Here is a 12,824-nt window from a genome sequence, read left to right as displayed (position 1 = left end):
TTGTTTTTTCCTGCTGGGCAGCCCTCCTCCTGGAAAATTCTGCTGCTGAAATGTTTGTGCATTTGGCCTGTCTGCCCTTTCAGCACGTTTAGCATAGCACATTTTTATGTTTTATTGTCTACAGCTGACATTTTTCATAGGTGGTCTTTGCTGGAGAGCATGAGAGCATTACAGTATAGGTGACCTTGTCAGCAAATAAAAGGACAGTTTATTCTCCCTTGACTGGCCTCTTTTTGAGGGCACCTGGGCTGTTATCTTGATATTAATAAAGTTATCAACAACAGCAGAACTCATTATCCATAGAGAAGACCTGGCTTGTTTAATGCAACAGTAGGAAATCTTACTGGAGAGCAGGGATGTGAAATCCATCAGTGAGAAGCTGGAAAGGATTAAGCCAATGTGAGCTTTGATTTCATTGGGAAGTCATCACATAGGAAACACTGTGTGCCTGGATCATGGAGACTTGTTTGTTTCTTAATATCTGGAAGAATCCCCTACCTTTGTGCCTTGTACACAAGGTGCTTTTCCATGTTGCTTGTGACAGAGAACATCTCATTCTGTGTCCACCAGCAGTGCACAGAAGAGAATTCTCAGCACCAACATGAATGTCTTGACAGTCCTTTTTGAATTCAGCAGTTCAGCTTGCACAGGTCAGACGTAGTAGCTTCCATGTGCTTGATGACCGAAAAGAAGGTAGCAACTCTTTTAATGAGAAGGGATTATAGTATCCTCCCTGAGCAGCAGTATTTCTTTGTGTTGAGGATGGCACAACTGAAAAATGTGACAGTAGTGAAAGGAAAGAGTCATGTGCTTTTCCCGTGACAGCCTCCCTCGTCCTCCTCACTTCATGCCTGTGCCTGTGGTGGCTGGTGTTCAGGGTTATTACTTGTCCAAGTTTTCTGAGGGCTGTTTCCCTTATTGTGTCCATTCAGGTCTCGGTCAATCAGCGGAGCGTCGTCTGGGCTCTCCACCAGTCCCCTCAGCAGTCCAAGGGTAAGTGGTGCTGCTTCAAGATCTGTTGGTCCAATTCACTCACACATGCTTGATGCTTTTTGACATCTGTTGCTGCAGAGCTGTGGCTCTTAGCTGGGATGTTTTGTTTTTCCTTGGCAGCTTGTAAATTTTCATGGGTGGTGAAGGAAATGTTATTTACAAATGCAAGCAGCAAATTTCTCATACATGTTCCCTGCACTGTTAGCAGGGATCTCACTGTGCCCCTGCCCTTTTTCAGTCTCATAAGCACATAGAATAACATTGCTGTGACTAAATACTGCCATATCCAGCTGAGGTCTGTATACGGTGTGGTTTCAGACCAAATATCAGGAACCATTTCACAGCTACCTTCAGTCAGGTCACAGTAGAGCACCAAACTATGCTGGTTACAACCAGCTGGATTCTGTTTGCCTCAGAATAGCTTGTATTAGAAAGTCAGAGAAAATAAATTATACAAATTTGAGGGCTAGCAAATTTAAAAGGGAAGTAAGAAGTTGACTAAGATGAGAAAAGAACACTCAAACCCCTATAAACAAGGTACATTCACATGCCCTTATTCAATATAAAGTCAACTAAATACCGATACTCAACTAATACTGATACTCAGCTAGTACAAAACATGCTTGATAGTACATCTGTTGCAAAGTTATTAACAATTTCTAAGTGCAATGACAGAGGCCTCCCTCTCCTTGGTAACTTCTTTAGGGATAAGAGTCAGTATTCCTAGTGTCTGACAAGGTCAGCTTAGTCGCTTCAAGACTACAGTCCTTACAAAAGTCTAGAACTCATCAGGAAGTCTGTAGGGCTGTGGCAATCCATGTTACCTAATTGTCTGGCCCAGAGTCTTTGGAGGATTTCTACATACTTTTCATGACTTCATGAGAAGATGCCATCCCCCATTGGAAATGGATATATTCCATGTGTTAGGGTATGGATACACCTATGGATCTACTCTTAGGTATATGAAGATAACATCAGTATTCCAAGTATTTAAAATTGTAATTCCCCAGTAACACTGTGTGTAATTCTTATGCATAAAGACACACTGTCGGGTGTAAGTTTATAGGCTAGTAAAGCTTCCAACTCCTTGCTTGACTGAACTATTTTCTGAAATGTATTCTGGGTTCCTATCAATTGTTACCCTGTTTTGCAACTGGCATAAATGTTTTTGTGGTCTCCTCTGAGTCTTTAATGTGCCAGGAACCAGTGCAGATCCATTTCCTTGTTTCTGCACTGGAACTCCTGGATGTCAGTGGAATGAAGCAGAGGTCTGAGAACTCTTATGCCACTGCAAAATGTACTGAAAAAGAGCATGGAAACAGTTTTGTGCACAAAATAAGCATCCCGTGCAGCAAACCTAAATCTTGATCTCATTAATTGATCTCTTGGGATCAATTTCTGACATCTCAGTAGGACTACATCAAAGAATAAGGATGACAAGATCTGTTCCATAGTTACTGTATCTTACCATTATTACTTAATAGGCAGTTGATTAAATAGTCTTCAAAGGGATTTAGCAACCAGATGGCATTTTCAGCAGATCATAACGATATTAAGGCAGGTCAAATTTGAGGCTTAAAAGGAAATGTTGGAATAAAAATCATATTTTTTTAAACGTCCTTACCTATGCTTCTAATAGCACCTTAGATTATTGAAAGAGAACATACTTTAAAAAGCAAATACATGTTTCACTATATGCGCTGCTTAGGTTCGGTTCTATGAGGAATTGAATTCGACAGCAACTAAGAGTTCTTAAATCTCACAAGATCTTGCTAATGGTGTTCCCCACTGCACCAGCTGAAATATAGGCCTAATCTTGTTCTTTATTTCGTTATTAAAAATGCAGTAATTAAGGGTGCCCCTTCAGATTCTTAATGGCTTAAGTGGGAGTTGAATTTGACTTATTTCTTTCAAATTTGTTTCTCAAACCATCATACACATAAGATATAAAAACTGCAAGGAAACATCAACAGTTTTTGACTTTATCCATTGGTGTCATTTGCAAATGGTTAATAGTCAGATGCTGATAGTGACTTCCATAACTTAACCACTTTCCTCATCTTTTCTCCTTCCTTTCTCATTGGTGATCAGAATTTACCGACATGGCAGACTTTAGTTTAACTTTACAATCCTAATAATAACACAAATGTTTTGATGTAGTGATTTTCTTTTAATTTTGGTGGCCTAACACTAAGTTCTTTAAAGTAATTACAAAACTTTGACACAAACAATTTTAGGAATTGTCTTAAAATACATTTCTGCATTTTTTAAATATGGCAACATTGTGCTAATCCATCAAACCCAGAAAGTAAACTCACTAGTGAGTGTGCTTACCTGGGAGTGAGATTTGAGGCATGGTTACGTGTACATGGTATGTCTGGACAGTGCTTGATTACAGTTTTTAGGTGTTAAGAATGGATAGTAATAATAATAGTGGTGATAAATAATTTATAATAGGTAATAATTTATAGAAATCAGAATCTGAGTGCAGACCAAAGCTAAAGATCTTGAGTAGTGATTTCTATTTTTACAATTCTGCCAGTACTTGTAATCTAAGGTGTTAACAGCAATGTTTTGTAAGGACATTCATTTTGTTTTAAATGTGATTTTTAGCTTGCTAATATCCCTTTAAAAGGCTTCTATCCTCCCAAGTCTGTTTATTGCTGTTTGCTGTCGACAGATGAATGGTTTCCCAAAATGCCTCTAACATGTAAATGTTCTTGTTTGGGGAAAAAAAAATTCATAATCCCATTTTGATAACTCAGTGATGGATTGTGAACTTTGGTTGTCTTTTTCTTTTTAAACTGTGTCTTACAAAACAATGGCTCACCCCATCCCCTCCATAGAATTGGGACTTAATGGCAAATATTGCTGTGACTTTATGACAGAAATTCCAATTATCAAGCTATCCTTCAATGCGATGAGGGATATTGCAGGAGAAGCATAAAGTCTGATGGGAAGTATCATCTCTTCCCAGATAAACAAATTTGCCAGACCTCTCTGAAGTTTTTGCTGTAGCTGTTTACAAATCAAACACCAACCTGAGTTCATATTTTTCTCATGATGGTGTGTGCTCTGAAGCCTCCAAGTGAATGCTGAGCGATTTAACCTTCCAGGCCAGGGGAGGAGAGTGGATGCCCACATGGCATCACTCTCCCTGTTCCCCCTCTTTCTGCAATGGGTGGCTGCAGCTGGGGTGTGCATTAGCCAGTGTCAGGGGTAAAGAGGAAGGAAAGAGGTTCTGACTGGTGTGTGCAGTAACCTGTGTGTATCGCCTACCACTCCGTATGTATCACACACCTGTTCTGAGTTTCATCTCTCTGCTGGGTTTGCATATGGGCACTTGAAGCTGAAAGAGGTGGTCCCATTCTTGGCACATATCAATTTGTCTGTGACTTAAGTGGTTCTTCTTCCCCTTCCTCACCTCCCTACAGCATCGTGCTTCTCTCACTGCAGGGCAATCAGAACAATCCCAGAGAGACAGCATTTCTCTCTTCTTTTTTCTTGGTTACTTTCTTTCATTTTGTTTTTTTTTACTTTTCCTTTGTTTTACTTTTCTTTCAGTTGTTTTCCTTTGCTGACACATGGTTGGTTAATATGATGAAGCCTGTTATGACACTGTTGTTCTTGCTGCTGCCACTGCTGCTGTTGTTGATTATGCTGTGTTCCCAGCTAACTGCATGTCTTTTTTTTTGTTTTTTGTTTGTTTGTTCGTTTTTGTTTCTTTGCAAAACCCCTCCCCCCACTACCCCTTCACCTCCATCTCTTGTATCTCCTTGTGACATGGTGCATCTTTGTGACTCGGATGGATTTTATTCTGACTTTCCTTTCTCTGCTCGCCCGCTCTATGCGTACTTCACTGTTTTTGATGTGCATGGACACTCTGCGTCTGTCTCGTAGCCTATCAGAAAGTTCTTCATCCCCCCTCAGACCTCCGACCTCCCTTTCTCTCCCCGACCCCAAGTCTCCTTGGACCCTGATGCTTGTAGGAACGCCTCCAGGCCTGGACATGTACTCCAACCAAAGCCAGCACTTCAGCCCAACCCAAAGACGCAGACTTTGCCATCCAAGAGCAAATTGGCCGAAAAACCACTCCAGTCTACTAAATCCAACCCACTCCCTGCCAGCAATATCAGCACCCCCTCTTCCCCGAACATCCCTGTGCAGAATGCTCAGGGCCGCTCGCCTGCTGCCGGCTTTAACCCACAGCTGGCTGTTCCTAAAGTGCAGACCAACCCTATGTCTCCTGTTAGATTGCTCCCTTCTAGTACTGACCCAAGCACCAAATCTATCCCCATCATACAGGTTACCCCTCACCCCTCTCCAAGGGGAAGTCCCCTCCCTACCCCCAAGGGGACACCTGTCCATACGCCAAAGGAGAGCCCAGCAGGCACACCCAACCCAACACCACCATCCAGCCCCAGCATTGGAGGAATGCCATGGAGGACACGGCTCAACTCAATCAAGAATAGTTTCCTGGGGTCTCCTCGCTTCCATCGCCGGAAATTGCAAGGTGAGTACTCACCCAAACGTACAGGGTGGTTCTGATTTGGGCAGACATTCAGCAGCAAGTTGTTACCTCTCTGTGGCTCTGCAAATTTCATGTGCTAAGGACTGAATATTGGTATTGAAAATGAGAGTGATAGTGTCAGCCAGTCCTAACCCAGGACACGTGTGAGCAGGCTGTCATGCCACTGCACCTGCTCCAACAGCATCTCCTGAGCCCTCTTCACACTGTAGCCGTACAGCTCTTACTATCTCTGTTGTGGCTCTTAGAACACAAGAAAATTTTATCTTCAGCTTCTCTACTAGTTTTGTCAGCAAACCTAGAGCTCTGCCATTTCCCCTATGGCTGTACTCCGCTACCTCTCCGTAGCCACAGGCTGAGCCTTCTGTTGAAAAAAAGATAGCCAGTGGCAATAGGCTGAGATTGCCCTTCTGAAGCACAGCTTGTTTGATCTTGGTTAATGCTTTTTTTACCTCCTTTGGTAATTGGTGTAAATATCTCCTTAATATCAGTGGTTTCGTATCTGCTGGCCTGTTTCAGTTTTCAGAGTCCCTAGAGTGTTGAGATGTGCAAAATTTTCTTCTTCAAGCTCCAGGTGGCTTTTTGTATTCAGGCAAAGGGCACCCAAAGTCACATGCATTATCCTCAGATGTCATCAGCAGCTATCCCAACACCCTGTGGTTTTACTGGGTACTGGGATGTGATCCCATGGCAAAGGAGGATTACAGCCATGGAAGAGTTAAATTTTGAACTGTGATGGTCAGGGACATTGTCTCTGAGATGGTCAGAGAACTGCGGAGAATTGCGGCAGTGACTGAGCTGCGTCCAACTGGGCTTTGAAGCAATTGTAAAGCAATCAAATTGGCACGATGTTTGGGTCTGAACCAGAAACCATTGAAGCCAGTGCAAGATTACATAACGATTTAAGGAAGGGTAGGGTGAGCCTTGAAATGCAGCACTTGATTAGATACAGCGATCTAGAGACATATGACCAATGTTCAAATGTCAGAACTAGTCTGCAGAGGCAGTGGGCAAATGCAAGAGGGTGTAATGCCAGAATTGTTTCATTGGTATACAAGCAGAAAATGGAAGGTGTACTGAATCATCAGTTTCTTTTCTCCCTCCCTCTCTTTGGCTGTGCGTGCATGGGCAGTACCTACACCAGAGGAGATGTCTAATTTAACCCCGGAATCATCCCCAGAGTAAGTAATTTGCCAGTATACTACTTTTTTTCCACCACTTAACTAATGTCATTTCCTGGCCTGAATGTCATAGGGTGACATATTCCTGTTCTGGATCAGTATCTGACTGTATCCTGTTATCCTGTGAGTGGGATAGAGATGTGAAATGGTTCTTCTGCTCATGACCCTGGGTAAAATCTATACCTCAGTAATGGCACTGGGATCAGCAGGTGATGAAACAGTCTCCCAGTAACCACCTCATTTTAGAATCATAGAATCATAGAATAGTTTGGGTTGGAAGGGACCTCTAAAGGTCATCTAGTCCAACCCCCCTGCCGTGGGCAGGGACATCTTCAACTACGTCAGGTTGCTCAGAGCCCCGTCCAACCTGACCTTGAATGTTTCTAGGGATGGGGCATCTACCACCTCTTTGGGCAACCTCTTCCAGTGTTTCACCACCCTCAGCATAAAAAATTTCTTCCTTATATCTGGTCTAAATCTACCCTCTTTTAGTTTAAAAGCACCACCCCTTGTCCTATTGCTACAGGTCTTGCTAAAAAGTTTGTCCCCATCTTTCTTATAAGCCCCCTTTAAGTACTGACAGGCTGCAATAAGGTCTCCCCGGAACCTTCTCTTCTCCAGGCTGAATAACCCCAACTCTCTCAGCCTTTCTTCATAGGAGAGGTGTTCCATGCCCCTGATCATTTTTGTGACCCTCCTCTGGACCCGCTCCAACAGGTCCGTGTCTTTCCTGTGCTGAGGACTCCAGAGCTGGACGCAGTGCTCCAGGTGGGGTCTCACCAGAGCAGAGTAGAGGGGCAGAATCACCTCCCTCGACCTGCTGGCCACACTTCCTTTGATGCAGCCCAGGATCCAGTTGGCCTTCTGGGCTGCGAGCGCACATTGCTGGCTCATGTCCAGCTTTTCATCCCCCAGTACCCCCAAGTCCTTCTCAGCAGGGCTGCTCTCAATCCCTTCATCCCCCAGCCTGTATTGATACTGGGGGTTGCCCCGACCCAGGGGCAGGACCTTGCACTTGGCCTTGTTGAACTTCATGAGGTTCACATGGGCCCACTTCTCGATTTTCGCATGGCTTGCTGAATTTATTAGGTTTGTAACATGTTCCTTCTCTCTTCTTTCATTTGGTTGTCAAGCAGATCACTCTTGGGGAGCAGAGAGGATAATCAATGGCTTATACTGGCACTAACTATGCACTAAAAGGTCTTCCTTTTAGTACAGGAGAGTTTGCATCCTCAGGATAACATGCAGAAGCCTCTGCTAAGATAATTCAGAGGAATCTTTGGCTGCGATAGTAAACACAGTGTTAATTCCGGGCGGCAGCACTGGGACATGCAGAAGCTGTTTCATATTCACCAGACTTATTCCTAAAAGTCAGTGTACGTTTCAACCATTTCACTGCACAAATGTGCGTCACTGCATGGCAGGTTTGGAAGTCCCTGCCAGAGAGTGCTGCTCCAAACACTTCCTAATATATGCAACAGATGCCAAATTATTCCTTTTTATTTTCACAGCTTGTGTTCATGCACCCAATGCCCATAGACTTACCCTGCCAACCAAGGCAATTTGGTCTTTTGTCAAGATACTTGTGTGAAATATTCATGAGTCATAGATGGAAATTTTTGGCCCAAAGTTTTGTAATTGGTGACAATGGTATTGCCTTAACAACTTTCCCCAGACCTGGCATTTCTCTGGTATAAGATGGGCATTCTGTATCTAATGCTGCAGAATGGAGAGGGATAAAGACTTCAGGAGAGGGAGAAGTAGGGAATAGTAAAGGTTAGTAAAAGAAATCCAGGAAGAAAAATGGAATAAATTGTGTTTTCAACACTTTGGAGCATTTACTAATAGAGAGGCATGAGAGAATTTCATAAAATGAACGCATCCTTATCAAAGAAATATATGATACTCTCATCTCAAATGTTTTTAAGGCCGTTAAAGCAGAAAACCTTCAGAATTAAATTTCTCCTCTTTTCTTCATGCATGTATGTTGGTGGAAGTTTTTCTGTTAATTTATTGCCTTCTCTGCTTCCCACTCACTCTTCAAAAGCTGGTATAGAGAAGTAGTGCCTGTCATTTGAGGCAGTTTGGATGCAAGTCAAAGCCTAAGGCCCTTTTTTCTTTTTCTGTATAATTGCCAAATTAATGAGTTCAATTGGGCTGCACCCTGCAGTAAACATAATAAAAGTCATAAAAAATAATGAACTGGATTATATTTTAACAATAGAGGTCTTGTTGCTCAGTGCCCACTTCCACGTCTTATTTTTTCTAGTATTTTCTTCCTTTCTGTAAGAAATAAGATATCCTTATCAAGAGCTGTATTGACCTCATGGGTTGTGCCATGTCCTTGCTCTGGTACAGCATTCTTTAATGACTGCCATTCATTTAAAAAACTGGTGATTAGATAATACACTTTGACATGTCTGGGTAATGCTGTTCTTTCTCATATGAAAAAGTCCTAGAAAATGTGTTAGGGATGACATGTAAAGAGACATAGTTCCAGCTGCTTTAAACCTGCAAAGCTCCATTTGCTTGAGTAGAAATGCTGTTATTTATGCCAAGCAGGTAAACCTCTGGCGGTTAGAGATCCATGCGCTCAGGGACAGATAGGAAAGACAGTGAGGCTCTCCAGAAGGCAATGCAGTCAGACACTCCAAAAGTAGGAAAAGGAACAACATTATAGCAGTGAGAAATGCTGTGTGAAGTAATAAAGCACCAGCCTCCATTTTCATGCTAATCTATTTGCTTTTTCATCAGCTGGACACTTGATTATATTCCCTAGAGTAATCTACGTACCCAGCCTCCCACACGTATCTCCTATCTCCCTCCCCCTTAGGAGGTTTGCCATGACAAAAGAAGATTGTTAATTTGACGTACATTTTTTACTGCTTACAGCTTGATCTTGTGAGATGCTAGAGCATCTCATTTAAAGTGCTGAGGATCCTTGATTCATACCCATTTTAACCCGTTAGTAGCACTTAACGCTGTCTAAGAGGAGGGAAACCTTTATTGTGTCATTTTACTACAAATCTGCCCCTTCTTCTTCAGTGGGCCTGTTCCCCAGGTGTATAAGCAGCTAGTTCTGCCAGTTTCGGGGAGAAAAGCCAGTGCATGTGTCCTATGTCTTGATTCTGCTCATTCCAGAAACGGGAGAGGCCACTGGCATCTATTCCATCTTATGTGACACCAGCAAAATTATTTAGTGAATTCCAGTGATTTACAATCTGGAGTGTAGCCCAGGCTATCAGTGAATCTTCCAGAGTCAGTGTTACTGGGGATAACCTTGCCAAAGAAAAGAGCTCAGCTGGACTCTGGAGACTCCAGACCAAGTTTCCAAGCTGAACAGGAGAAAACCTCCCAATGTTCTGGGGCCCTTTTAACCTGTGCTTGTTAAGACACCTATAAATGAAGGGCCAAGAAAATCATTAATGAAAATACAAAAATGAAAAGCCATATTTTAACATGGCAGACCTGCATGCACAATTTTTCCAGGCCCAGCTTCCATGTGTGACATACACGGGGCCCCTGGAGTCCATACAGCCAACCCCAGTTCAGATTATGATACATACAAGCCTAAGACAACCAGCTGTTTTAGATGGATAACCAGGTGCTAATTTAATAATGAGCATAGACCCTTTACATGCAGGGAGCTATTGCCCCAGCTCTCCAGGGGCTTGCAGAGTTGTTATGGTGTGTGCGAGACACATGAGCTAATTAGTATGTAATTTGCTTTCACACTCTAACCCTAGCTCCTTAACGACCCATTTAAATGAGAGGCCCTTTCTCTTTACTGCTCCCTATGCTAATCTCTGGCTCACTGGCTTAGTTACAGCTGCTTATGAATATTTTAGGGAGTGACAGTTTTCCAGCCCACTTTAATTGAGTGGGGGGCACTGGTTTACCAAATTGCAAGTGAATCTTTCTGTACTCTTCTTTTTAGTTGCCTGCAGTAAGTAGAAGCAAATGATTATTTGCACAGCTGAGCTGTCTTCCAGTTGTGGTCTTTCTACTATGTGCGTTAAATGGGCAGTGAGATGACAGTTGTGTGATTCATGGAGCACTCTGGAATGGGGAATGAGTGCAAATTGCTGGACGCTGCTGAGGTCAAGCTTTGTTCTTCATCCCGAAGGTCTAGACTTCAAATTAGTTTCCTAGTTTGCTCCTCTCTCTCCTAGTCTCTGCCCTTCCTCATTCTGCTTCAGTCTGAGTCTTTGCCGTGGGAAGTGAATCTACTAATAACTCTCTCCAGCTGTTTATTGCTTTGCTGGAAAGCTGATATATAGTAATCCTTTTTGCAGATGGCTTTCCTGGTCTAGAGAGGTTGTCTTCTTCCATTGAGTGGTGAATGTCTGCCAAAACAAGTGAAAGCCTATTGCTTGCCATACTGCAAACTGGACTTGTCATGGCATTATAAAGTATCCTGTGGAAGAAAAAAACTGCAGTCTTTTGGTGGCAGGTCTTTTCATTTCTGACATTTTCATGCTAAATTCTTCCCTACTAGAATATGGCTGATTTCAGTGGAATTTTCCCTGGGTTTAGGTTGGTCCAGCAATTCTTTGGCTGTATCTCATGGCTGACAACATCTTCTCTCCCCTCAAAACCACACCTGTCAGAGTGCTACCTTCAAGTTCTGTGTAGTGTCCCCCAATAACATTCATGTCCCTGCATTTTTCCTTTAGCCTGTTTAACTTAAAATGGAATGTCAATGAAGTGCATTGAGATGGTGAAACAATAAGCAAAATCAAACATTTGTTGATAAAAATCAGTGTGAAAAAACAGAGCAATTTCATTTTATGATGAAACCACCATCTGATGCTGAAAGAAACTGCGAAGTTGGACTGCTGTCAGTGGAAAGCCTGAACTGAGTTTTGCATGGTGTTGATATCTTCTCTCTTAGTACTGAAAATTCATTCCTTTGTAGGATGGCCAGAGTTCACTCATTATATAGACACCCTGAATGGGACTAATGAATGGAACAGTCTCTGTCCTGGCCCTCTGCATAGGAGTGGATTTCACTCATTGACAGATTGAAGGTCCAGCAAAAAGTTCAGCTTGCTTTAAAAAGCAAGATCCTGTGATTGTACTGTCAGCCCAACAGGACACTTTCAGAAAAGGAACTTTCCAAGTCCTAGAACACCAAAGGATTTGAAATTGGGTGGGAAGGAACTCAAATCCCTGTGTTACCAGCTTCCGCATATTGTCACAAGAAATGGAGAGATCCCTGGAGACAAACCGGAAATATGTCCCCTGGCTTATATGCACTTTATATATGCAGTATTAATTGGTATATTAGCTCAGTCAAAAGAGTTACCATTGCTCCTGATTTTTCATTGCTGGTCACACATGCTGCCAGACTAACACTGTGTGGTCCGTCATTGTAAGTTTTCACTAAATGTAATGTTGTTCTGGATGTTCTCTGACACTGTTTTCCACTTACTGTTAGTAATAGTATCACATCTGGAGTGTTATCAAAACCTTCTTGTGTGTTTTTCAGTATTTTTTCTAGCTGGGGGTATGTAAGAAGTAGTGCTCAATATTCTAAACCATCTCTTTCTTTTCATCACGTCAGGCTTGCCAAAAAATCCTGGTTCGGTAACTTCATCAACCTGGAGAAAGAAGAACAGATTTTTGTGGTCATTAAGGATAAACCACTAAGCTCCATTAAGGCTGATATTGTCCACGCTTTCCTCTCGGTAAGTCACCCCAGCTGCCTCTTGGAGGCATTGCTCACTGGTCAGTTCCAGGACTCCTTGTGCCATATGTTACTGGGACGGGTCTCTGCTCCTTCAAATGCATCCTCTGTGGATTTAATTTACATGGCCTGTTGATTCAGGCCTCCACTGGACTCTGAATTTCTAACTGTAGATAATGCTCTCTAAGGTGAGAAAAGATTTCAGCCTTCTTGGCAGGATCTCCAGGTTACCAGTGCTTGGAATATCACTGCAGTTAGAGCACACTGCTGGTGCGGTATCAAGACAGTGATTTGCTCTTTGTCAAACTAACCTTACAGTCACTGGGCATCAGATTGGGTCTCCGTCTGCTGGGTATGCTCTCCACCACTTTAGTCAGACAAAAATCCTGTCTCACATCTGCATTTGTTACTTTAAATCTCCTCTTCAATGCTG

The 12,824-nt window shown here is 42.7% G+C and overlaps 1 protein-coding gene across 1 annotated transcript in view; it reads left to right on the top strand.

The window, feature by feature from the left end:
- Nucleotides 1-12,824, top strand: part of BRSK2 (BR serine/threonine kinase 2) — a 330,005-nt gene that overhangs the window by 291,695 nt on the left and 25,486 nt on the right. Inside the window, 4 exon segments of the mRNA XM_076344223.1 lie at nt 933-993; nt 5,299-5,506; nt 6,654-6,702; nt 12,269-12,392. Coding sequence (XP_076200338.1) covers nt 933-993; nt 5,299-5,506; nt 6,654-6,702; nt 12,269-12,392 — 442 coding nt within the window.

Source organism: Aptenodytes patagonicus, chromosome 7 (genome assembly GCF_965638725.1).
Source record: "Aptenodytes patagonicus chromosome 7, bAptPat1.pri.cur, whole genome shotgun sequence".
Classification (NCBI taxonomy): Eukaryota; Metazoa; Chordata; class Aves; order Sphenisciformes; family Spheniscidae; genus Aptenodytes; species Aptenodytes patagonicus.
This window is presented reverse-complemented; position numbering and strand designations above follow the sequence as displayed.